This window comes from Epinephelus fuscoguttatus, linkage group LG7 (assembly GCF_011397635.1).
Source record: "Epinephelus fuscoguttatus linkage group LG7, E.fuscoguttatus.final_Chr_v1".
Taxonomy (NCBI): Eukaryota; Metazoa; Chordata; class Actinopteri; order Perciformes; family Serranidae; genus Epinephelus; species Epinephelus fuscoguttatus.
Window position 1 is genome coordinate 813899 of NC_064758.1, and position 25451 is coordinate 839349.

Genomic DNA, 25451 nt, shown 5'->3' on the forward strand with positions numbered 1-25451 from the left:
ATAACAACAGCTCACTTCCTGTTGGAGTTAGGTCAGGGGTTGCAGCGCGACATTTGTAGGTCTTGATGAGACGAACGAGACAGTTTTGGTTTGGTCTTTCTAAGTGGTTCCTACCCGTCACACCGGGCATTTTAGTGTGTCTAGGTGGCACAACAAATCGTCAGGAGGTTTTGGCGCACATCACCTGAAACGCGCCATAACATCCAAACCAGTCGAGGATTGAAAAAGTTACGCACAATAATTGATAAGGACACATTGAACAATAATGTGTGCGAGTTTGAAGCCGATACGATAAACGGTGTAGGAGGAGATGTTTTTTAAAGGAATTTCTTTTTTTGAGGAAAAATCTTACTTTGAAAGGAAATAGCTCACTTCCTGTTGGATTTAGGTCAAAGGCGTGAGTGCGTGATTTGTAGGTCTTGATGAGACGAACACGGCTGTTTTGGTTTGATCTTCCTACGACGTTCCTACTGGCTGCAGCGGCCATTTTAGTGGTCTAGACTGATAGGTGGCGCTAGAGAGCCCATTTTGGCACTTTTCAGATTAATTTTTTCATTTTATAAAATTTTTCGCCAGTCCTGACATGCGTGCCAATTTTGGTGAGTTTTGGAGCATGTTTAGGGGGTCAAATTCCAGTTGAAAGTCGCGTACGCTGAAAGAAATAATAATAATAATAATAATAATAATAATAATAAACACTACAAGAACAAGAGGGTCCTCACCCTTTCAGGCCGAGGTCCCTAATAATAATAATAATAATAATAATAATAAACACTACAAGAACAAGAGGGTCCTCGCCCTTCAGCCGAGGTCCCTAATAAAATGAAACTGAGGCATTAATAAAAAGATTGTACATGAATATGTGATTACCCTCCCATCCCCACCCCACTCTGTTCCCAGTTGGCTAGCAAATTCACAGCCAATTAAAGCTGCAAGCAGCGTTTGGCGGGACCTCGCACTCACGCCCGTTTCCGCCCCCAGCTTATGTCGTCACTGTGAATTATTTAGAAATATCAAACATATTGCCACAAACATCAGAAAATCCTTACAGAGCTGAAGGGTTTGATGTTTGAATGCTTTCTGTAGCTGTAGGTATGTACAAGTGATGTCACATTATGCAAATTAGATGAGCGAATTTCTTCCCATCAGATTCCTCTTCCTTTATTTTGAGGAAGAGACGACAAAAACAACACAAAACAAAATGAATCTACTGTGTAAATGTTGGTCCAAACTGTTGGTCCAAACATGAAAATAATGTGATGATGAGAGAGATAAAGTTATACAGAAGATCTGTTTAGTAGCAGTTGAGGTGGCATGTGTGCATCTTTAAAACTGATAAAATAAACGGTGTAGGAGGAGATGTGTTTTCTTGAGACCACATTTGAGGCGAAATCTTACTTTGAAAGGTCAAATAGCTCACTTCCTGTTGGAATCAGGTCATGGGTGTCAATGCGTGATTTGTAAGTCAAACACACCAGTTTTGGTTTGATCTTGATACGACATTCCTACGGGCTGTAGTGGCCATTTTAGTGCGTCTAGGTGGCGCTAGAGAGCCCATTTTGGCACTGTAGGGGTTAATAATGTGTATTTGCTGTTTCAAATGAAGTTTCTGCTGCTGTAATCTGTCCTTTAAAGATTGTGAGACAGACAGAAAGAGCCATGTGGCTGTGTGTGTGTGTGTGTGTGTGTGTGTGCAGCCGTTGTCATGGCGATTAATGACTTGTCAGCACCTGTGGCACACACAGACAGCTAAGGAGAGCAGCTCACCAAAGGCTGTTTATAATGGGTTTTAACTCCTCGAACAAATGCTTTGCATGCCCAAACCGTTGGTCCAAGCAAGAAAATAAAGTGATTTTGAGAGCCAGCCACGTCTCGTGAATGCACGTGTCGCGTTTTATATTTCTCGAGTCAAAAATGTGGTCAGGGGAGCGAGTTTAAAATGTGTTGCACCTAAGCTGTTTCCAGAAATTTCGTCAGACTTTACATGGGAGTGAATGAGAAAAAAATCCGCCCTCCCTTCGCTTTGGAGCCACTCAGCAAAAATCATTACATGTGAGAGATTCCATGTCAACATATCTGTGAGCTGGACAAATTTTCCTACGTGTTGTGGTATAAATTGTGTCTGAACAGTGAAAATTGTGGCCATGGCAGCGAGTTAAAGACAAAAGTTTTAGACGATTTTTAGAGCCCTCTCACTCTAGCTCACAGCATTCCATGCAATACACACCCATTGTAAACTGAGAATTTCTCCACTTTTGCTCATGGTACTTTGAGAGGCACCGATCAAAACGATAAAAGATATGAAAAGATGAAAACATGAGTGAATAGATGAGACCTGTGGCAACATTTGAGAGTTGGAATGGAGTCTGTAGCACAAAGTATGGAGACGCTGTAAATGCTAGAAAAAGCCCTAAGATTGGTCTCTTTCTTCCCCCTGCTGCCATTCATTTCCTGTGGTACAGCTTTGGTAGATCTTCAGGACGTTTTTCTGAAATCTCACATTTTGGAGGCCACTAAATACAATCTAAGCGAGTAATGAAAAAGTTACGCACAACTTTTGATTAGAAGGAGTTGATCTGTAATCTGTGCAAGTTTGAAGTCGATAGGATAAACGCTGTATGAGAAGATGATTTTTTAGGAAAGGCAGTTTTAAGGCAAAATCTTACTTTGAAAGGGCAAATACGTCACTTCCTGTTGGATTTAGGTCAGGGGTGTCAGCGCGTGATTTTTAGGTCTTCATGAGACGAACACGCCACTTTTGGTTTCATGTTTCTACGACGTTCCTACAGGCCGTGGCCATTTTTGTGTGCCTAGGTGGCGCTAGAGAGCCCATTTTGGCACTTTAGGGGTTAATGTCACCATTTTATAAAATTTTTCACCGGTTCTGATGTGCGTGCCAATTTTGGTGAGTTTTTGAGCATGTTTAGGGGGTCAAATTCCAGTTCAAAGAGGCGGCGGAAGAAAGAAAGAATAATAATAAACGCTCCAAAAACAATAGGGTCCTCGCCTTTGGCGAGGACTGCTCTGTGAGCAGTCCTCTGCCTTAGGGCTCGGTCCCTAATAATTAAAGCTGCAAGCAGCGCTTAGGACTCGACTCGCGCTCGCTTCCGCCCCAGCTTACGTCGCCACTGTGAATTATTTAGAAATATCAAACATATTGCCACAAACATCAGAAAATCCTTACAGAGCTGAACGTTTTGATGTTTGAATGCTTTCTGTAGCTGTAGGTATGTACAAGTGATGTCACATTATGCAAATTAGATGGGCGAATTTCTTCCCATCAGATTCCTCTTCCTTCATTTTGAGGAAGACATGACAAAAACAACACAAAACAAAATAAATCTACTGTGTAAATGTGTTCAAAATGTTTTTTGACTGAGATTTATGAAATCCAATATGGCTGCCTGCTGGTGATGCCACAATATGCAAATTAGATGAGTTAATTTACTCCTATCACAAACTTTGGGTCATGATGAATAGTTTTCTCATTTACAGTATGCCTTTATCTGTCACCACTTTCAAGCCACAGCCTTTTGAAATGTTGAAATGAAAATGGAATATTTTCCTCAATTAACTCTGGCACCTAAAGGGTTAAAATGGAGATGCTGCCCTGTCATGTCTGAATGTAAGATGTAGACACACGCACAGACATCATGTTTCTGTGAGTTTGTGTGTGACAGCGGTTGCCATGGTAATTAAGTAGGCGCACCTGGCAGAAGAGCAGAGAGAGACAGACACCTCTTTTAGTGGAGATTTAACTCCTCGAACAAGTTCTTCCCATTCCCAAACTGTTGGTCCAATCATGAAAATAATGTGATGATGAGAGAGATAAAGTTATACAGAAGATCTGTTTAGTAGCAGTTGAGATGGCATGTGTGCATCTTTAAAACTGATAAAAAAAAAACGTGTAGGAGGAGATGTGTTTTCTTGAGACCACATTTGAGGCGAAATCTTACTTTGAAAGGTCAAATAGCTCACTTCCTGTTGGAATCAGGTCATGGGTGTCAATGCGTGATTTGTAAGTCAAACACACCAGTTTTGGTTTGATCTTGATACGACATTCCTATGGGCTGTAGTGGCCATTTTAGTGCGTCTAGGTGGCGCTAGAGAGCCCATTTTGGCACTGTAGGGGTTAATAATGTGTATTTGCTGTTTCAAATGAAGTTTCTGCTGCTGTAATCTGTCCTTTAAAGATTGAGAGACAGACAGAGAGAGCTGTGTGTGTGTGTGTGTGTGTGTGTGTGTGTGTGTGTGTGTGTGCAGCCGTTGTCATGGCGATTAATGACTTGTCAGCACCTGTGGCACACACGGACAGCTAAGGAGAGCAGCTCACCAAACGCTGTTTATAATGGGTTTTAACTCCTCGAACAAATGCTTCGCATGCCCAAACTGTTGGTCCAAGCAAGAAAATAAGTGATTTTGAGAGACAGCCACTTCTCGTGAACGCACGTGCCGCGTTTTATATTTCTCGAGTCAAAAATGTGGTCAGAGGAGCGAGTTTAAAATGTGTTGCACCTAAGCTGTTTCCAGAAATTTCTCCTCTGAGTTTACATGGGAGTGAATGAGAAAAAAATCGGCGCTCCCTTCGCTTTGGAGCCACTCAGCAAAAATGTGTACGTGTGAGAGATTCCATGTCAACATATCTGCGAGCAGGACAAATTTTCCTACGTTTTGTGGTATAAATTGTGTCAGTACAGTGAAAATTGTGGCCATGGCAGCGAGTTAAAGACAAAAGTTTTAGACGATTTTTAGAGCCCTCTCCACTCTAGCTCACAGCATTCCATGCAATACACACCCATTGTAAACTGAGAATTTCTCCACTTTTGCTCATGGTACTTTGAGAGGCACCGATCAAAAACGGTAAAAGATATGAAAAAGATGAAAACATGAGTGAATAGATGAGACCTGTGGCAATATTTGAGAGTTGGAATGGAGTCTGTAGCACAAAGTATGGAGACGCTGTAAATGCTAGATTTTGGCCCATTTTGGCACTTTAGGGGTTAATGTCATCATTTTATAAAATTTTTCACCGGTTCTGATGTGCGTGCCAATTTTGGTGAGTTTTTGAGCATCTTTAGGGGGTCAAATTCCAGTTCAAAGAGGCGGCGGAAGAAAGAAAGAAAGAAATAATGAACACAGCAAAAACAATAGGGTCCTCGCCTTCGAGGACTGCTCTGTGAGCAGTCCTCTGCCTTACTGTGCGTTCACACCGGACGCGAGTGAAGCAAATTGCACGCGCGTGACGCGAGTAACGCGCCGCCCGTAATGCCCGAGTTTCGACGCCTGACCATTTTGTTCATTCGCGTCATCGCGTCATTCGCGCGAGTAGCGGGAATGACGGAGCTAAGCTAACCGGAGCTAAGCTAGTGCTAAAAAACACCATAGTTCATAGTACAACCATTCTGCAAACTAATTAAACACACATATTTACAGAACTTACCAAGTCGACCAGTCTCCTCGGCAACTTTCACCCAAGCCTGCTCCTTTTTGTTGCGGTCTCTGTAAAGTAGACACGTAGTATCATATAGCTCCGGGTAGCCGCACACCGCAATGATAAGTTTCTCCTTCATCTCGGCATCAACAACGGGACGTCGGGGCGTCAAGACGTCACTGACGACCATGGCAAGATAACCACCATCGCTGCTTTGTTGTTTACCTCCTCTGGAAGTCCCAGAAGCGTCGGAGGGCCAAACGCCGTCGTTTTTGGGTTCACCCTATCCTGCAGAAGCGCATCCAGCTTGGCGAATTTCACCACCTCCTCCAGGAACTCCGTCTGGATGATAGCCGCTTTCAGCGGTAACGTTACTTCAGGCTGACTGGGGCCCAGTTTGAGGACCTGTTGGCGAGGGTTGGCGCCAGGATCTCCGGGCAGGACACCAATTACAGGCTGCTCCATTTCAGCTGCGGAGCGCCTGTCCATCTGTCTCTGGTGAGTAGCAGTTTATTGTTGTTGACACACGCCAGTGACGTCGGGAGAATCTCAATGCTGATTGGCTTTCACGGTACAGAGTCACGCGAATTCGCCTCAAAAGTTCAATATTTTCAACTCGAGCGATGAGGCGTTGGACGCGAATTTCGCGTCTATCGCGCCGCGTCCACCGCGTCTATTGCGTCGCGCTAAACACATCCATCGCGCCGCCCGGCGCGAATTCGCGTCTAATCGCGTCTTTGCATTGACTTTGTATGTAATCTTGATGCGCGAATTTGCGAATTCGCGTTTGGTGTGAACGCACAGTTAGGGCTCGGTCCCTAATAATAAACGCACCAAAAACAATAGGGTCCTCGCCTTTGGCGAGGACTGCTCTGTGAGCAGTCCTCTGCCTTAGGGCTCGGTCCCTAATAATAATAATAATAAAGAATAATAAACACAGCAAAAACAATAGTGTTCTCGACTTCGGCGAGGACTGGTCAGTGAGAATAAATGCGGCAAAAACTATAGGGAGGGTCCTCGCCTTTGGCGAGGACTGCTCCTTGAGCAGTCCTCTGCCTCTAGACTCGGTCCCTAACTAGAGAAGCAATTTCTGAAGAAATTGCGGGTGTGAATGCTGCGAGCTGAAGCCACGCTAATAAAGAATAAACGGAGCAAAAACAATAGCGTCCTCGCCTTTGGCGAGGACTGCTCTGTGAGCAGTCCTCTGCCTTAGGGCTCGGTCCCTAATAATAATAAATGCAGCAAAAACAATAGTGTCCTCGCCTTTGGCGAGGACTGGTCTGTGAGAATAAACGCAGCAAAAACTATAGGGAGGGTCCTCGCCTTTGGCGAGGACTTCTTTGTGAGTAGTCCACTGCTGTTGGGCCCAGTCACGAATAAACGCACGCAGCAAAAACAAGAGGGTCCTCGCCTTTGGCGAGGACTGCTCCTTGAGCAGTCCTCTGCCTCTAGACTCGGTCCCTAACTAGAGAAGCAATTTCTGAAGAAATTGCGGGTGTGAATGCTGCGAGCTGAAGCCACGCTGCAATGCTTTCTTGAATACAATAAAGTTTGAATGAATTGAATGTTTGAAAGTTTGTTGAAAAGCTGACGCCACACTGAATAGCTGCCTATTATAAAATAAAGTTTGAATGATTTGAATATTTGAATGTTTTACTGAGATTTATGAAATCCAATATGGCCGCCGCCTAGTGACGCCACAATATGCAAATTAGATGAGTTACTTTACTCCCATCAGATTCCTCTTCCTTTATTTTGAGGATGAGACGACAAAAACAGCACAAAACAAAAGAAATGTACTGTGTAAACATGTTAAAAATGCTGTTTTACTGAGATTTATGAAATCCAATATGGCCGCTGCCTAGTGATGCCACGATATGCAAATTAGATGAGTTACTTTACTCCCATCAGATTCCTCTTCCTTTATTTTGAGGATGAGACGACAAAAACAGCACAAAACAAAAGAAATGTACTGTGTAAACATGTTAAAAATGCTGTTTTACTGAGATTTATGAAATCCAATATGGCCGCTGCCTAGTGATGCCACGATATGCAAATTAGATGAGTTACTTTACTCCCATCAGATTCCTCTTCCTTTATTTTGAGGATGAGACGACAAAAACAGCACAAAACAAAAGAAATGTACTGTGTAAACATGTTAAAAATGCTGTTTTACTGAGATTTATGAAATCCAATATGGCCGCTGCCTAGTGATGCCACGATATGCAAATTAGATGAGTTAATTTACTCCCATCACAAACTTTGGGTCATGATGAATAGTTTTCTCATTTACAGTATGCCTTTATCTCTCACCACTTTCATGCGAAAGCCTTTTGAAATGTTGAAATGAATATTTTCCTCAAATAACTCTGGCAACTAAAGGGTTAAAATGGAGATTGTGCCCCTGTCATGTCTGCATGTAACATGTAGACACACACACACATCATGTTTCTGTGAGTTTGTGTGGCACAGCGGTTGCCATGGTAATAAACTAGGTGCACCTGGCAGAAGAGCAGAGAGAGACAGACAGAACACAGAGAAGAGAGCTCTTTCAGAGGAGATTTAACTCCTCGAACAAATTCTTCGCATACCCAAAGCGTTGGTCCCATCATGAAAATAAAGTGATGGTGAGAGACAGCCACTTCTCGTGAACGTACGTGTCGCGTTTTATATTTCTACAGTCCAAAATGGGGTCACCAGAGCGAGTTACAAATGTGTTGCACCTCAGCTGTTTCCAGAAATTTCTCCTCTCAGATTACATGGGAGTGAATGAGAAAAAAATCGGCGCTCCCTTCGCTTTGGAGCCGCTCAGCAAAAATGTGTATGTGTGACAGATTCCATGTCAACATTTCTGTGAGCAGGACAAATTTTCCTATGTTTTGTGGTATAAATTGTGTATGTACAGTGAAAATTGTGGCTGTATGAGCGAGTTGAAGAGAAAATTTTTTGATTAATTTTCAGCTGCTCTTCACTCTAGTGATGACATCACTCACTCTAGCTCACGCAATACACACCCATTATAAAGTCTGAGAAGGGCTGAAAACTTCATGTATTTTAAACTGACTTTGTAGAAAAACTAAAAGAGATACTGAAAATTTGAATTAGTTCCTGAAAGTCGACAACAGCGTCAACATTTGAGAGTTGGAATGGAGTTTCTACGTCAATGTATGAATTCGTGATGTGTGGGTGAAGATGAGTGAGTTTGAAGGATTTTCTCATTGACTTCCATTATAACAAAGTTTCAGAAAACGCTGAATATTTTTGAAAGTTTGAATGGTATTGAAAAGTTGAATCATATGTAAAATGTCAGCAAAATGATGAATATTTTCCATTTTGAATGGAGTTTCTAGCTGAAAGTATGAATCAATAGTCACAGTTTGAAAAAAGGTGAAATTTTTAGATTTTTGAGGATTCTGTAATGCATTCCCAATGGGAAAAGGATTTGGGAAAAATTGGAAATATCTCGGAAAGTATGAATTTTAGGAAAAAAGTGAATACATCCGTGAATGTCCTAATTCAGCTGAACGTTTTCATGTTTGAACGGTTTTAATCGGTTGAAGTTTGTAGAACTAGTAGCGGTCCAACTGTTTTTGCTCCATCCGCTTTAATAGAAGTCGGAATTTTAACGTTGAATTCCCGGGTTATGGGTTATGAAGGTTATGGAAAAATTTGAAAGTTTCCGAAAATGTCCTAATGAAGCTGAATCTGAAGAAGTTTGAATGGTTTGAATCGGTTGAAGTATGTTGAAGATAACTGATGTTGAAAAACGCGGCGGAAGAATAATAATAAGAAAAATAAAGAATTTTGGTAGTAGAAGAACATAGGTTGTGAATGCTTACAGCATTCACACCCAATAATAAACGCAACAAAAACAATAGGGTCCTCGCCTTTGGCGAGGACTGCTCTGTGAGCAGTCCTCTGCCTTAGGGCTCGGTCCCTAATAAAGAATAAACGGTGGTCTGTAGGAATAAACGCAGCAAAGACTATAGGGAGGGTCCTCGCCTTTGGCGAGGACTGCTTTGTGAGTAGTCCACTGCTGTTGGGCCCAGTCACTAATAAACGCACGCAGCAAAAACAAGAGGGTCCTTGCCTTCAGCGAGGACTGCTCCTTGAGCAGTCCTCTACCTCTAGGCTCGGTCCCTAATAATAAACGCAGCAAAAACAATAGTGTCCTCGCCTTTGGCGAGGACTGGTCTGTGAGAATAAACGCAGTAAAAACTATGGGGAGGGTCCTCGCCTTTGGCGAAGACTGCTTTGTGAGTATTCCACTGCTGTTGGGCCTGGTCACTAATAAACGCACGCAGCAAAAACAAGAGGGTCCTCTGCCTTAGGGCTCGGTCCCTAATAAAGAATAAACGGAGCAAAAACAATACCACCCGCCCTACATGACCCCTCACTGCCTTAACTTTCATTCTTGTCCCACTTTTCCCTGTTGCCCCAGCGATTGGTCACGTTTCATGGCAACATGAAAGGACGTCTTTTTTTGTCAGTGTCTGATGCTGTAAGTCACTGCCCAAGCACCGGATTTCAACAACTTCAGAGTGAGAGTGATCCTCTGGAATGTCCTGATAGGAAGCGGCTAGCAGCTGTCTGGGCCCATATTTAAAGGCCATTACGCTCTTTTAAAACCATTTCATTTGTGCTGAACCTAAGATTTGTTTAATGTGGCTTTTGTTTATGATCTCGTGGTCACTTTTTGTTTTTTGTATTTTTGTTTACTTCACTTAATTACTTGTGTTTGTCCACATCATTTTAGCAATTTTGGCATGTTTTAACACTTGTCTTTTGTTGTTTTTGTCTTTAGTCACTTTTGCAACAACTCTCTGTACTTTCTGCCTTTGTAGCAGTGATGGAATGGTGAAAAACATAAAACAAGCATCAGATGGACTGTACTCATACTCCACAATAATATAAGTAAGCAGCATCAATTAATCAGTCAATGAGAATGTGGGTTTTTTTTGGATGGGGGGGGGGGGGGGGGGGGCATAAGCACATACAACGAGCAGCAGTGACCCACCGTCCGACACTGGCACAGCATGAGGACAACAACAGAGGGCTTGGTGGGGACAGAGTCAGTGGACTTCACTACAAGCTGATTTATTGTTGAAACAGGTGACATGCTTTATGTTCTAAAACCAGACACTGGCGATTTGACCTGCTGAGTTGCAGGTGACACCATCAGCTGGCTTGAGTCAAGCTCAGACGACCAGTTCACACCGCTGCAACATTTCTCTGCAATGTTTTAAAGCGGTTTTGTCTCGTCGTGCATAATCGGTCAGACCTGGGCTTCAGAGACCGGCCCATTTTCATTCCGAAGTTGTCAATCACTGCCACGTTGTCAGTAATTTTGGCCCCAGACACCTGATGCCAAAAGCCACTTTTCGCAGAGTAGACAGTGTCAGCTTGCAACGTGGCTTCACCAAACCTTTTGCAGTGTTATGACGTATGATTCATGGACGTCGTCACTTCAGGCACGGCACGTGTCTGGCAGTATGATATGCCACTGGACAGTGTCAGGTTGACATGCTGCTGCTAATGACATTATTTAAGGAGCTGTCCTTATAGGGTGGGCGGAAGGGGTGGTGGATAGGTCCAAGAAGCTGTATGAACTGTTCACACTGTATGAATGTAGAACCAAACCATGATGGTTTGACCATGTGCATTTGTTGTCCTGTAGTTGATTGCGGCATCTGGAAACTTCAACAGCAGATGCAAGAAAATATGCAATGACGTGAAAGGCCACTGACATTGTGGCAATGTCGACTTGGGTTGAGAATGTGTTGTAGAGACTGGCCTGTTTTTTTGTTTTGTTTGTTTGTTTTGTTTTTGTTTTGGATGTGTGTGAGTGAAGGCCACACATTCTTACAGGAAACAAGACCACAGGTACAGTCAGAGTGACAGCCACCAGGACAGCCAGCCGAACACACAGGATCAGAGTGTCAAGGGGGTCCACCTTACTGTAGGTATGGAGGAGCTCTGCTTCGGTGTTCTCTGCCCAGACACACACACACACACACACACACACACACACACACGTACACGTAAAGATATAGAACCAGTGTCTTGCTACTATTAGACTGAGCTATGATTTTTGCAGCTGACTTCAAGAGAAGTTGCTCTCACCGTAGAAGGTCAGATAGCCAAACGTGGCAGTGAGGAAGTACATGATGAACATGCCCAGGATGGAAACATTGCCAATATTCTGCATTCTTCTCTTGGTTGGGCTTTAAGGAAACAAGATGGCAATACAAGTTCTAGCAATACAGTACATTCATTCAGAAGAGGTAAACATTGCTGTTGCTTAAGTTTCTTTTCAGAAATGTTTAAAGATACACTTGGACAGACAGTAGACAAACATCCAGGTGAGACATATTAGGTGCATCCACATCAGTCTGACTTCCAAATAAAGATTTTTTTAGATAATCTTGATCAATTGATTTTTTTTCACAACTTGTCTGATATTCTGACTGCCTGTGTTTGTGAAGGGTATTCTTTTTAGCAATGTTACCACTGTCCCAGATTTCATTATAACTGATAGAAATAGCAGCCAAAACCACAGATATAAAGCCCAAGTTGTAATGAAGCGGAATTATCCTTACTGTGAACTGTGTTGATATTTATTAATGGTTAATTGGGAACAGGGACATGGTAACAAATTCTGGGGCCTATGCTTAAGCTGCATACCAAGTTTAGTCTCTCAACTGATTTTCACATTGACGCCCTGGGTATGTTACATCAATAATGTTTTTTTTTTCAACTGAAAGGTACTTGAACCCGTGCTGTGGAAGTGCATGACGTGTACTGTATGTGAAGAATGTAAGAATCTAATGATGTGTGCCTCTTACTTGCTCAGTTCAGTGTAGATGGGAAGTACTTCAGGGTGACATACAAAAGCGAATGCCAGGATGGGGATGGTATATGCCGTCTGCAAATCAAGTCAGAAGTAAGTAAGTGACAGAGTAACTTCACCTGGTTGTTTTCCAGAAGGCACGTGAACTCATGTCCAGTCATGTGCCCTGCGTGATATGATGCACCCACAAATAGTTCCTGCCCATACATGTATTCAGAGCACACTGCAGTCCTCTGAACACGGCTCATCACACATGAACAGTTCAAATGCAAATGGTAATTTGTTTGTGTCTTCAGGGAGTTCATCTCTGACCTCTTGGTTGATGGTGAGGAATTTTGCAGTGCATGTGTTCTCTGAGATGGCTGTGTTCACAGAGTGGTTGCCAAACACTTCCAGAGGGCAGGCAATGTTGAATTTCTTGTAGATTACCTGATATGACAGAGACAGAGAGTTTGAGGAGGTCCAACAAATGCTACCTCTCCTGCCCTTGGAAGACATTTGGTACTTTTTGGAACGTTCCCAAAACACGTTGTTTATGTTGGTAACTTTACTCTTCTGCATGTGGTCTCTATATCTGGGTAATTGATATAGCAAGTGTTTGAACCTAACAGCTGTTATAAACTTTCCCAAGGGGAACAAACAGTACAGTATAGCAGCTGTTGATGGTAACTCATCCCTGTCCAAACACCTAAAGCCACAAGGAATCGACCTGGAGAATAAGCTGAGACTACACTAGTTTTCATCAGGATTGTTTTGTTTTTCTACAAAAGCAAAATTAGAATAGTGTGAAAGATACCATAATCAAGAAAGAAGTTTCAGATTTAGGACTTTCAACGAATTTCACTGAGACCTCTGAGTTTTTGCAGTAGTTTTTGCCCATTTCAGGATGCAGAAGAAGCTGTAAGCACAACATTGATGTAGTATTACCTTACAAAGTTGTTTTTGGTAGCAAACAGCTATTTGTGCATCCAGCAGACAACATTAGCATTCATTTGGATTTGTGAGTCTAATGTTTACTTACCCTTTAGGTCTGTTTTTAGTCTTTAGCAACTCCTGAGGGACATATGTGTCTTTTTAGCTGCTGAATGCTCCACTCTAGCCCCGTTTCCACCAAGTAGTCTGTTGCAGTTCATTTCAATTAACTACGCTTTTTTTCTGTTCCCACTGTGAAAAGGTGTTCCAACGGAACCATTCCTTACTGTTCCCATTTTTGGTCACGCCTCTGTTGGTGTACCTAGCACACAGATCTGGTACTAAAATGTAGAGCTAGAAACACTGCAATCCATTGACTGGTCAACAGAGGAGGTCATTAAATTAAACAGTGATAAAACAGAAATGTTACTAATCGGCATTAAATCCACTCTAGCCAAAGCCCACAGTTTCACCATATTGATGGACAATCCATCCTCCCCTCCCCTCAGGTAAAGAGTCTGGGTGTCATCCTCGACAGCACACTTTCCTTCTCATCCCACATTAACAACATGACCTGGTCAGCCTACTTTAATCACCGCAACATCAACCACCTATGCCCCTCCCTCACACCTCACACCGCTGCCATACTGGTTCACAGTCTTGTCACTTCTCAGCTTGACTCCTGCAACTCCCTCCTGTTTGGTCTCCCCCAGAAAATCCTCCATAAACTGCAGATGGTTCAGAATTCCGCCGCCCGTATTATCACTAGGACCCCATCCACCTGTCATATCACACCCATCTTACAGCAGCTCCACTGGCTCCCCATCACCTACCGCATCCTCTATAAGATTCTATTTCTGAGCTACAAGGCCATCCACAACCTCGCCCCTCCGTACCTCTCTGATTTCCTTCCTATCACCATATCTGCTTGCACCCTCAGATCCTCTTCTTCTATTCACCTCACTGTCCCCTCCATTCGCCTCACTACCATGGGGTCAGAGCATTCAGCCGCTCTGCTCCCAACTGTGGAATTCACTCCCCCTTGAACTTCCAAATACTGATTCACTCCCACACTTTAAATCCAGGCTGAAAACACACCTGTTCACGCTTTCCTACTCTCTTTGAGTGGGTAAGCCTGAACAGATGTTTTGTTTATGTTTGTTTTGTTTGCTTTTTAAACTGACATTTGTTTGTTTGTTGTTCACTATTTAATTATCTTGTACTTTGTATTTTATTGTATTTTACTCTGTAAAGGCGACCTTGAGTGTTATGAAAGGCGCCCAGAAATGAAATTTATTATTATTATTTTCTTAGGGCTGGTTTTGAGGCTTATGTAACCACTGTTCATACCGTGGCAAGTCTTAAATACATCAGTAAACTATAATTATAAAATGAAAGCATGTTTCGCTGCCTCTCACAGCAGATGTAGACTGAGAAAATAAATAAGTTAATTCACTGGGACGACTTCCGTCAACTTTTAAGGTGGAGCGTTCACTTGTAATGTTACTCAATGCATGAAGCCCATCAGCATATCTTAAATTTCAATGTGACAACTTTGACCACTCCATTCGTTTTTATTGTCTCTTGTGGATGACACACACTTAGTAATGAGTCGATCTTCAATATAAAAATTTATAGAAGATTCCATCGGATCATGTGAACTGCATGTATTCTAATCCTCACTGTTCCTGTGCACTACAGCAGCACTAAACCCCTGCGCTTGCCTGACAAAGTCTCAATGCACAAACCCACTATTTTTAAATATCCCATGGAGAGAGACTCTTACTGCAGCATGTTCTATTTTGTTCTGAAAATGTTGGCAACTCCATTCTGAGGACTATAAATGTGGTGCAGACTTGCCTCTGTGTCACTGGTGATGAGGAAATACAACGAAAGCTGGACGGAACAGTAAGTAACAACAACCCTGCCCACATCTCAGAATACTGTCTGCGGTGGAATAAAACATCCTTTCAGTTTGTAGTTATAGTTTACTAATGTGTGGAAAACTTGCCACTGAATGAACAGGAATTACTTACAGTTACAGTTACAACTCAGCACTAACGGTTTTCTATTGACCAATCAACAGACTGCTGTGTCTCTAGCTCCACTTTTCAGTAGCCTACCGGATCAGTGTGCTAGGTACCCCAGTGAAGGGATGACCAAAAATGGGGACGGTTCCATTGGTACCATCCACAGGTTTTTACAGTGGAAATGGAAAAACTGTGTACTGAACTGAAACAGACTGCTTGGTGGAAACGGGCTGGCGTTGTGCATTGTGACTACCCACTGACTCACCGCAGAGAGGAAGAAGACCATGCAGGAGAGAGAGAAGCCACTGGTATAACCAAGATACCCTGCAGAACACAAGAAGACAACTCTGAGACAACTCAAAACTTGCATACACTGTCAGCACTCTGCTACTTTAGAGTTTTTATGTTGAAACAGATTGTATATATGTGCTGTTTAATTTTCTTTTAGATTATCTCTATCATACTGGAGAGCAGCATTAATCTTTTGTCTCCTACATGGCTTTGTGGAGGTTGTATTAAATTCAGTTTACCCCATACAATGATGAAACACAGAGGTTCATCAAAAGACTTGAAATAATGAATGGGCTTTTGTACACAAAGTGTCAAAAGCATTACTCTGAGGAGTTGCTGAGTAAGTTCAAACTAATGGAAAGTGGCATACCGAGGTGTTTCATCAGGGTCAGCGGGAGGATGAGGCAGACAGTGACGATGATGATAAGGTAGTTTCCGTTCATGAACCAGTCGCTAGGTGCAGAACACAAGACATCACACACACACATAAGCCTACAGTGAAGCATACATACATACATAAATATAGTGTAAAACGTGAGGTCACATACACCATGGTGCAGCAGGAAATGAAGGGACACCTGCCAGCTAGTTCAGGCAGTCAGCAAGTCACTGCAAAATATTCAGCTTACCCTTTTGATCATGGTGGTTTACTTGCTGCCAAAGCACTCACCTGAAAGTGTGAATATCAATTACGAAACATTCATTTGATCTAGCTCTAACAGACAGCGCATCAGAGAAAGAGAGGGAAAGTTGTTGTCTTGTTAAAACAATACTCACAACTTGGATTCATTTTTATGAAAAACCCCTTTGATTCTTTTGATCTGAGGACCCTTATGGACTGAAGGAATATGAATAACTTACAGGGTAATCAAGGAATGGACACATAAGTTGCCAACAACCCAGTTTTATACATCAGAAGAACTTCTATTAAATAAATGAACTGCTTGGCAACCAGACCAGGCTTCTAATTGAGGCAGGTGTTTATTTGTCAAAATGTGGAGCCACACTGGGCTAGTAAAATGTGTATGCTTGTAGGTGTGTGTGTGTTTGTTTTTCTCTCCTTTTAACATTTGTATTTGTATTTTTAACTTTTTAACATTTGTATTTATCTATTTGTATTTATTTTGTTGAATATACACTGTCGCTCTTCACAGACGAAGTTCCTAACGGAAAAATAAAGTTCTTTGAATTGAACTGAATTGAATTGAATTGAATTGAATTGACTAGGTGTTTAAGTAAAGTTTTACGGTATTTGTGTTTTTGAAGATTTACATCTTCAGTAGGAACCATTGAGCTTGGAACTGAGTTCCACAGACAGATTAGAGAAGTCAGAAAGTACTAAGAGATGCACTGACATGTCGTTGGTTTGGCTCTTCACATCTTTTATGTTAGACCTATCTCTGCAATGGGCACATGCGGATGAAACTGATTTTGAATTTCATACAGTTTGTTGATTTCAACGTTGTTGGCAGTACTCACTCAGAGCTGGATGTGTGGCCAAGGAAGGCTTGGATGACCAATGGTAACTCAGATTTAACTATGAACAGGTAGCTGGACATGGCTGCCAGGAAGGAAAGCATAGACAGACTGAAGAGAGAGTGTCTATTTGTGTTCCCTCAAAACAGGTATGTATGTGATGTGTTACATTTCAGTGCCCATACCTATACCAGTGTCTTACCTCCAATGTTATGTAGTGTGATGATGACAGCTGCTACAATCTTCCCTGGGTGACCAAAAGCTCTCAGGCCAAGCTGCTCATAGGCACGGATACCTCCAGAGAGCAATAACAAAGAACTATGTTAGCAAAGTCACTGCAGACATTCTGACACCTGCCGAGGTGGCCTTATATGTAAAAAAGAGGGAAAGTGAAGAGACAAGTGGTCTTTTGAAAAGGTAAAGCTATGAGACTAATCTCATACTTCTGACAATATTTTCCACATTTGATGAAGCCTCACCCACAACTCCAGCACTGCGTAGCAGCAGATGGATGGAATAACAAGACAGTAAGGCGATACATGTCAACAGGATCCTGTAAAACACAAACAGGAAATGAGTGTCATTAATGTCCCTTCTTTAAACTGGAGGTCATGGGAGGCTGATTGCCTCTTGACCCACAGCAATCTGATTTGCCAAGTAGGCTACCGCTGTCATTATTTGCATGTTGGCAGAAGTTTATATCTCTTTTAAAGAAGATAGTAACTTAATGGGGTATTAGGTAGGGCTGTACCCAAATATTCGGATATTTGAATATTCATTTCTATGGGTAGGTATTCATTATGTAAATCTGGTATTCGATATTCGTTTTGTTATTTACTTCTTTTTTTTTTTTTTACATAATTTTTTGGTGCTAAATGTAGTCTTTTTGTTGTTGGTACATGTAGGTTATCAATAAAAATCAAAACTTTTAAATTGCATTGTTAAAAATGTGAAAATATAGTATAGTCTAACAAACGGAGCTTGTGCGCACGGCACGCTTGAGCGCATCCGTCTGAGGCTGTGGATCAATGCCAAGTTTTACCACTTTAACACTATTCCCTCTAACTTTTAGCTGTTTTTTCATGATCTTTTGAATTTAATATGAATTATGGAACCATTTTTGTCAATGTTTGTTTCCCCCGCTTTGTACAATAAATTATTGTTTAAAGTTTCAAGAAGTTTCTTTTGGAGTGTGTGACACAAGTGTGTTTTGAAAACGGCCGCAGACTGTCATCATGCCATGACAGTAATAGCCAATAATGTAAAAATATCATTTACAGACCGATTTAACAGACGATGACTACTGCCCGACCGGCAGGTACATTTGCGGGTCCTGCGAGTTACGGGTCGACCCGTGCATCACGACTCAGCTCAGCTTCTAAAGGCTGTACACACAACAGTAAGGCTATATTTCAAATCACGACTAAAAACACATCTGTTTAAAACTGCCTATTCCATCTGATGCCAATTGCTCTGTCACTTTCTTTTTTTTTTAAATTTATTGTTGTTTCTTTTTAATCTCTTTTTAATGCCATTTTGTGTATCTGTACGGTGTCCTTGAGTGCCAAGAAAGGTGCCTTCAAATAACATTTATTATTATTATTATTATTATTATAGACATTATATTCTATTCAGGCCAGCAGAACCAGCAGCACATCGGCTCTACAGTGCACAGCACTGCTGATAAACCAGTTTATTGCAGCACAGAGTGTCTGCCAGCAACCAATTACTTGCAGAGCATAGAATAATGTACTGAAGGAGACTGTTGTGCCATCACATTTTTTTGTGGTTTGAGAGCAAAGATCCAGTCACCGCTGTGCAAAACTCCGCAATACAATTAGGTCTGAAAAAAACACGGAGTCCCCCCCCCCCCCCAGGCCCCCTGCCATGAACGAATATTCGAATATTCGTTATAAATTCTGCACAAGGGGTCTGAATTTAAATAAATGGTATTTGGGGCAGCCCTAGTATTAGGGCCCTTGTGGGTAAAAAAAAAAACAAAAAAAAACTGGACCTTGAAAGTTTTTAAATTGCTAACAGGAGTAGGCGCTAATGCCAAACACCAACAGGCAGCTGGCTATCACAGTCCGTTGACCATTCTTTATCCGCTAACATTCAGTTGTCCATATCATTACCTTACTTCAGGTTCATAATATTCCTTTGCCTCTGCCGAGGCCCAGAAGCTTCTCTTTTTGTGGAGATCTGTCTCTCTCATGTACAATACAAAATTTATGAACGATTAACAGGTTACATAATGAGATTGGTGACCCTTTACAGGATAAACGGTTACGGAAAATTAGATATATGTTTGAGTTTTTTCCTTGCTAACGTAACACTTTAATCTCAGACAATATCCAAGTTTTATCTTCAATTTTACGACTTTAATTTCGGAGATTCTGTATATTTCGGAATTTTAACTCCCTCCAGATTTTGGTTTTGCATCTGTAAAGTGTCCCCAATATACTGTCGCAAACTGGAGCCACCCTGAATCATGTGGATTATTTTCTACAACATAAATATGAAAATCTGCCTTTCGAAAAAACTTACTTTCAACACCTTAGTGCCCACCAGCTGGGGTATTTGATTCAAAGGCATCAGTCTGGTGAATTCTGAGAGCCAAGTTATGATGGCAGAATATGCCTAGATTTCAACATCTTTGTGCTTTTTATGTGTGAAAAATGTTCTATTTTTACTGATTAAAACACTAGTGGTATGTTATGGTGAAGGGTTACACTTAAAATATGGCTAAGGATTAGTGGTTAAACATTTCAGTAATCAAAAGAAAAATGACTAACGTACTGATCTGTGTCTGGAGGGCCAGCGCCACTGCTGATTTTTTTTTCTTCATCTTAGCTCTTTAGAAACTACCGTTATATTATTTGGCGCTACGGACGTCAGTAGGCGCTTCATTTACCCGAGGCATTTTATATCGGGCTGATTGTTGGGGCTGCCATAGTCTCAGGGCCTTCGCAACCGGACAGGCAAACTAGGCAATTGCCTAGGGCCCCGAGCTGGAAGGGGGCCGCCAGAGACGGCTGACATTGGTCCATATCAATGACAATATGATGGAATCCCTATAGACACTGCAACAACGACAACATGTTGGAATCCCCCCTAATGAGGCCCCCTACTAGCTGCTGCTGGCGAGTGGCTAAGTAGGGTGACCAGAAATCCCACATTGTGCGCTTTTCACGCATCACGCAAATTGAGACCATGTCCCGCATGATTGGTTGCCGCGCTAGCATTGTTGGAGTACCGTAGTACTACGGTACCTCACGGTACCACTACTGTGGGATAAGTTCAAAGTCCAGTCGCAACAGGGTGAGTGTCCATGTGCAGTCCAATAACGGTGTGCTGGCCACCTGGCACTCAATATGCTGCTGCAGTGGTTTGTATCCAGTGACATTTCAGGTAGTATTAGCTGAGCTACTGAGTATCTTTAAGCAGTGAAAGTTATTATTTATTTCTTTTCACTTGTAGGTTAGATTTGTTTATATATGCTACAGTGATTTGTTTTCCACAGATCTCTATGGTTCCAGCATTTCACTCGCATTTGCGACTAAAAATAGTTTTGCGCAAGCAAAACAAATCAGGAGCATGCTGTGTGAGTACAGATTTCAAGCAGCAGTAAACAAAAGGCGAATCCTGCCATTTGTGGGTTGAACGGGGGTCACATACGCCGTATTCCTGTCAAATACGGCACAAGATAAGAGCTTACCCGGCGACAGAGAAGTCCGGCTCCAGGTCCAATAATTTCCTCTTTGTTGATTTCATGACTGCCCAGAAATACCTGAACAGCCGAGCCATGGTGGCACACAGGTAGGCTATGTGATGTGTCAGAGGAGAAACGAGCCGTTCACATTTCTCTCTCTTCGCAGATAACGATTCACAAACCTCACCGCACTTTAGGGACTGTTCTTTACTTGTGAAGGGACTGTTCTTTACTTACCGATCCTTGACTACGGAAGTTGGCTCTTGGGACATGGAATGTCACCTCTCTGGCGGGGAAGTAGCCGGAGCTTGTGGAAGAGGTTGAGCACTACTGGCTAGATATAGTTGGCCTCACCTCGACACATAGTTCCGGCTCTGAAACCCAAGTCCTTGAGAGGGGTTGAACTCTCTCCTTTGCTGGAGTTGCTCTGGGTGAGAGTCGGAGGGCCGGGGTGGGCTTTCTGATAGCCCCCAGACTCTCTGCCTGTACATTGGGGTTCACCCCAGTGGACGAAAGGGTTGCGTCCTTGCGCCTTTGGGTTGGACAGTGCCCCGACCGGGGACTCCATTGTTCTGCTGGGGGACTTCAATGCTCACGTGGGCAATGACAGCAGGACCTGGAGGGGCGTGATTGGGAGGAACGGCCTGCCCGATCTGAACCCGAGTGGTGTGCAGTTATTGGACTTCTGTGTGGGTTGTAGTTTGGCCATAACTAACACCATGTTCGAGCATAAGGATGTCCATCGGTGCACGTGGCACCAGGACAGCCTAGGTCGCAGGTCAATGATTGACTTTGTAGTTGTATCATTTGACCTGCGACCATATGTTCTGGACACTCGGGTGAAGAGAGGAGCAGAGCTGTCAACTGATCACCACCTGGTGGTGAGTTGGATCAGGTGGCAGGGGAGGATGCCACGCAGACCTGGCAGGCCCAAACAAGCAGTGAGGGTCTGCTGGGAACGCCTGGCGGAAGAACCTGTCAAGATGATCTTCAACTCCCACCGTGTCCCGAGGGCGGAGGGGGACATTGAGTCTGAATGGGCATTGTTCCGCTCTGCCATTGTCAAGGAGGCTGTTGCGAGCTGTGGCCGCAAGGCCGCGGGGGCCAGTTGCGGCGGTAACCCCCGAACCCGCTGGTGGACACCAGACGTGAGGGGAGCTGTCAGACTGAAGAAGGAGGTCTACAGGGCATGGTTGGTCTGTGGGTCTCCAGAGGCAGCTGACGGGTACCGGCGGGCCAAACGGAGCGCAGCAGCGGCAGTCGCGGAGGCAAAAACTCGGGCGTGGGAGGCCATTGAGGAAGACTATCAACCGGCTCCAAAGAGGTTCTGGCTGTTACAAACCCAGCTCGTTACGGGAAAAGGGAAGTAACACACACATAACCCGATGGAAGGATTGCAAATTAGAGTGTATTTATTTATAAAGACAAATGGAAATTAATAATGAAGTCAGCAGAAAGGGCCGCCAGGTGCTGTCAAATCAACAAATGAATATAACCAAAAGAGGACTCCTTAAAATAAAATGGAGCTATCTGTCTAATGTTTAACATAAATCGGGAATAACAACAAATCAGGCAATCTTAACACAAAACCTAACTAACTGCTCTAGTGAAATGGTGAAAACAAAAATACAAATGACCAGCACCCCTAAACCTAGTGTTACTAAACAATGTGACAAAAACCTAACCGTGAGTGCAGGTGATCGAAATCAGTGGTGAACTTACCCCTGGCCCAAATCTGGGTAATACACAAAACAAGAGCTAACGCTCACAGCACACAAATCAAGAGCTAACGCTCACACTATACGGAAAACTGAACCACACAAATAGACCTTCTAAGGTGTCTGCCAGCGGCTGCAGGGCACACCAGCCTTTTATATCCTTTCCCCGCGCCGTCGCCCTCTGATTGGCGGAACCCCGCACCAACCCGCCGCACCAATCAGTCGCCGGGGAATCCATCTAGGTGCTGGTAGGACACGCCCACTGGAGACACTCTGCTGCAACACAGCGGGACAGAACACACACCAGAGTGGAGAAACAATGCCCACGGCTCAAGGCCGTAACACTGGCAAACCGTCCGGTGCCTCGGGGGGGAAGGCGGCAACTTGCTCACACTGTTTACAGTGGGGGTGGGGAGCTGCTGACGTCAACTGGGGACATTGTCGGGCGGTGGAAGGAATACTTTGAGGAGCTCCTCAATCCCACCAACACGTATTCCAGTGAGGAAACAGAGCCAGGGGTCTCGGGGATGGGTCGTCCAATTTCGGGGGCAGAAGTCGCCGAGGTAGTGAAGGAACTACGCGGCGGCGGAGCCCGGGGGTGGACGAGATTCGTCCTGGATATCTCAAGGCTCTGGATGTTGTAGGGCTGTCCTGGCTGACACGCCTCTGCAACATTGCGTGGACATCAGGGGCAGTGCCTCTGGAATGGCAGACCGGGGTGGTGGTCCCCATCTTCAAGAAAGGGGACCAGAGGGTGTGTTCCAACTACAGGGGGATCACACTCCTCAGCCTACCCAGTAAGGTCTACGCCAGGGTGCTGGAGAAGAGGGTCCGGTCAATAATTGAACCTCAGATTGAGGAGGAGCAATGTGGTTTTCGTCCCGGACGCGGAACCGTGGACCAGCTCCTTTACCCTTGCCAGGGTGCTGGAGGGCATGGGAGTTCGCCCAACAAGTCCACATGTGTTTTGTGGATTTGGAGAAGGCTTACGACCGTATCCCCAGGGGCATCCTGTGGGGGGTGCTCCAGGAGTATGGGGTTGGTGGCCCTCTGCTAGGGGCCATCCAGTCCCTGTACCAAAGGAGCATGAGTCTGGTTCGCGTGGCTGGCAGTAAGTTGGACCTGTTCCCGGTGAGGGTTGGACTCCGTCAGGGCTGCCCTTTGTCACCTGTTCTGTTCATAACTCTCATGGACAGAATTTCTAGGTGCAGCCGAGTGGTGGAGGGTGTCAGGTTCGGTGACGGGAGGATCTCGTCCCTGCTATTTGCGGATGATGTGGTCCTCCTAGCTCCATCGAACAGTGACCTCCAGCTCTCGCTGGGACAGTTCGCAGCCGAGTGTGAAGCGGCTGGGATGAGAATCAGCACCTCCAAGTCTGAGGCCATGGTCCTCAGCCAGAAAAGGGTGGATTGCCCACTCCAGGTTGGGGGGAGGTCCTGCCTCAGGTGGAGGAGTTTAAGTATCTCAAGATCTTGTTCACGAGTGGGGGTAGGATGGAGCGGGAGATTGACAGGCAGATTGGGGCGGCGTCAGCAGTGATGCAGATGCTTAACCGGTCCGTTGTGGTGAAGAGGGAGCTTAGCCAGAAAGCGAAGCTCTCGATTTACCGGTCGATCTACGTTCCAACCCTCACCTATGGTCACGAGCTCTGGGTAGTGACCGAAAGAATGAGATCGCGAGTACAAGCGGCTGAAATGAGTTTCCTCCGCAGGGTGGCTGGGCTCAGCCTTAGAGATAGGGTGAGGAGCTCGGACATCCGGGAGAGACTCAGAGTAGAGCCGCTGCTCCTCCACATCGAGAGGAGCCAGTTGAGGTGGTTTGGGCATCTGGTAAGGATGCCTCCTGGATGCCTCTCTTGGGAGGTGTTTTGGGCATGTCCAACCAGGAGGAGACCTCAGGGCCACCCCAGGACACGCTGGAGGGATTACATCGCCCGGCTGGCCTGGGAACGCCTCGTGGTTCCCTCGGAAGAGCTGACGGAGGTGGCTGGGGAAAGGACTGTCTGGGCTTCTTTGCTGATGCTGCTGCCCCCACGACCCGGACCCGGATAAGCGGAGGACGACGAGACGAGACGAGACGAGACGAGACGAGACTGTGGATTTCGGAGGCTGCAGCAATTTCTGTCCACCTCTTTCATTCTCCATTCATTTCCATCATCACTCCTATTCACAACTCTACTTCATCCTTCTTTCCCACAGTCTAACGCCAGGGCCACACCGGACGTGGAAGCGCTGCAAATAGCCTCGAAGCCCCGAGAAGTGAAGCTGGCCCTGCGTTCCAATACCCATACTACCATACTATCTAGTATGCCAGAAAAAGAATTAGTGTGTCCCAATACATAGTATGTCAGATGCAGTATGCCAAAAGTACCAGGATGTTCTACTACATCCGGTTATATTTCGCAGTATGCATGTCAGCATGCTTCTTTGGCCATTCTGACCCACAATCCTTTCTGCAGCGGAAGTTACGTCACACTGACCGAGTTGCGTGTACAACCAACGCACACATATAACACGGAAGACAACACGACACAGACAACGCGACAAAACACAACACAGACAACATGACAGAGAAATGAGCAACATTATGATGGACAACAGCGCATTCAAGTGTAAGTTCCATTTTACATCTTTACTGCTCATATGTATGATTAAAACATTAATATACCATTGTTGCACGAAGCTAAGATGATAACATGTACGACTGTTAAACATACCAATTCACCTCACATGAAGTTGTTGATAAGTTGACGTTTGCTAGTTTGTTAAGTAATTTACTAGTCGGTCATCAACATTAACTGCCTTTTCTTACTGGAAAATAATTAATTTCTAATGTTAAGGTCGGATGAACACATTGAGCTGCTGATTAGTTGGAGGACAGACAACGTGGAGTAACATTATTATGTGTTGAAATGTGATAAAAGGAGCTCTGTATGCATGTAAGCCAATTATTCACGTCACACACTACTGCCTTGTAACAGTTCAGTTAATCAGTATCAGTCAGCCTTACTCATACAGTACTGCTTTATACC

The 25451-nt window shown here is 44.0% G+C and overlaps 1 protein-coding gene across 2 annotated transcripts in view; it reads right to left on the reverse strand.

Moving 5' to 3' along the window:
- Nucleotides 1-10752: 10752 nt before the first annotated feature.
- The window catches only part of LOC125892006 (sodium-coupled neutral amino acid transporter 3-like), an 87510-nt gene continuing 72811 nt past the window's right edge, over nt 10753-25451 (reverse strand). The window contains exons 6-14 of one of the 2 annotated variants that reach the window (XM_049581707.1): nt 17470-17543; nt 17193-17285; nt 16994-17075; nt 15885-15967; nt 15489-15547; nt 12594-12710; nt 12277-12356; nt 11555-11655; nt 10753-11422 (exon numbers count right to left, since the gene is read on the reverse strand). In XM_049581707.1, coding sequence (XP_049437664.1) covers nt 10977-11422; nt 11555-11655; nt 12277-12356; nt 12594-12710; nt 15489-15547; nt 15885-15967; nt 16994-17075; nt 17193-17285; nt 17470-17543 — 1135 coding nt within the window. In that variant the 3' untranslated portion in view covers nt 10753-10976. The remainder of the gene's footprint in view (nt 11423-11554; nt 11656-12276; nt 12357-12593; nt 12711-15488; nt 15548-15884; nt 15968-16993; nt 17076-17192; nt 17286-17469; nt 17544-25451) is intronic. The other variant, XM_049581708.1, reaches the window with a different exon arrangement.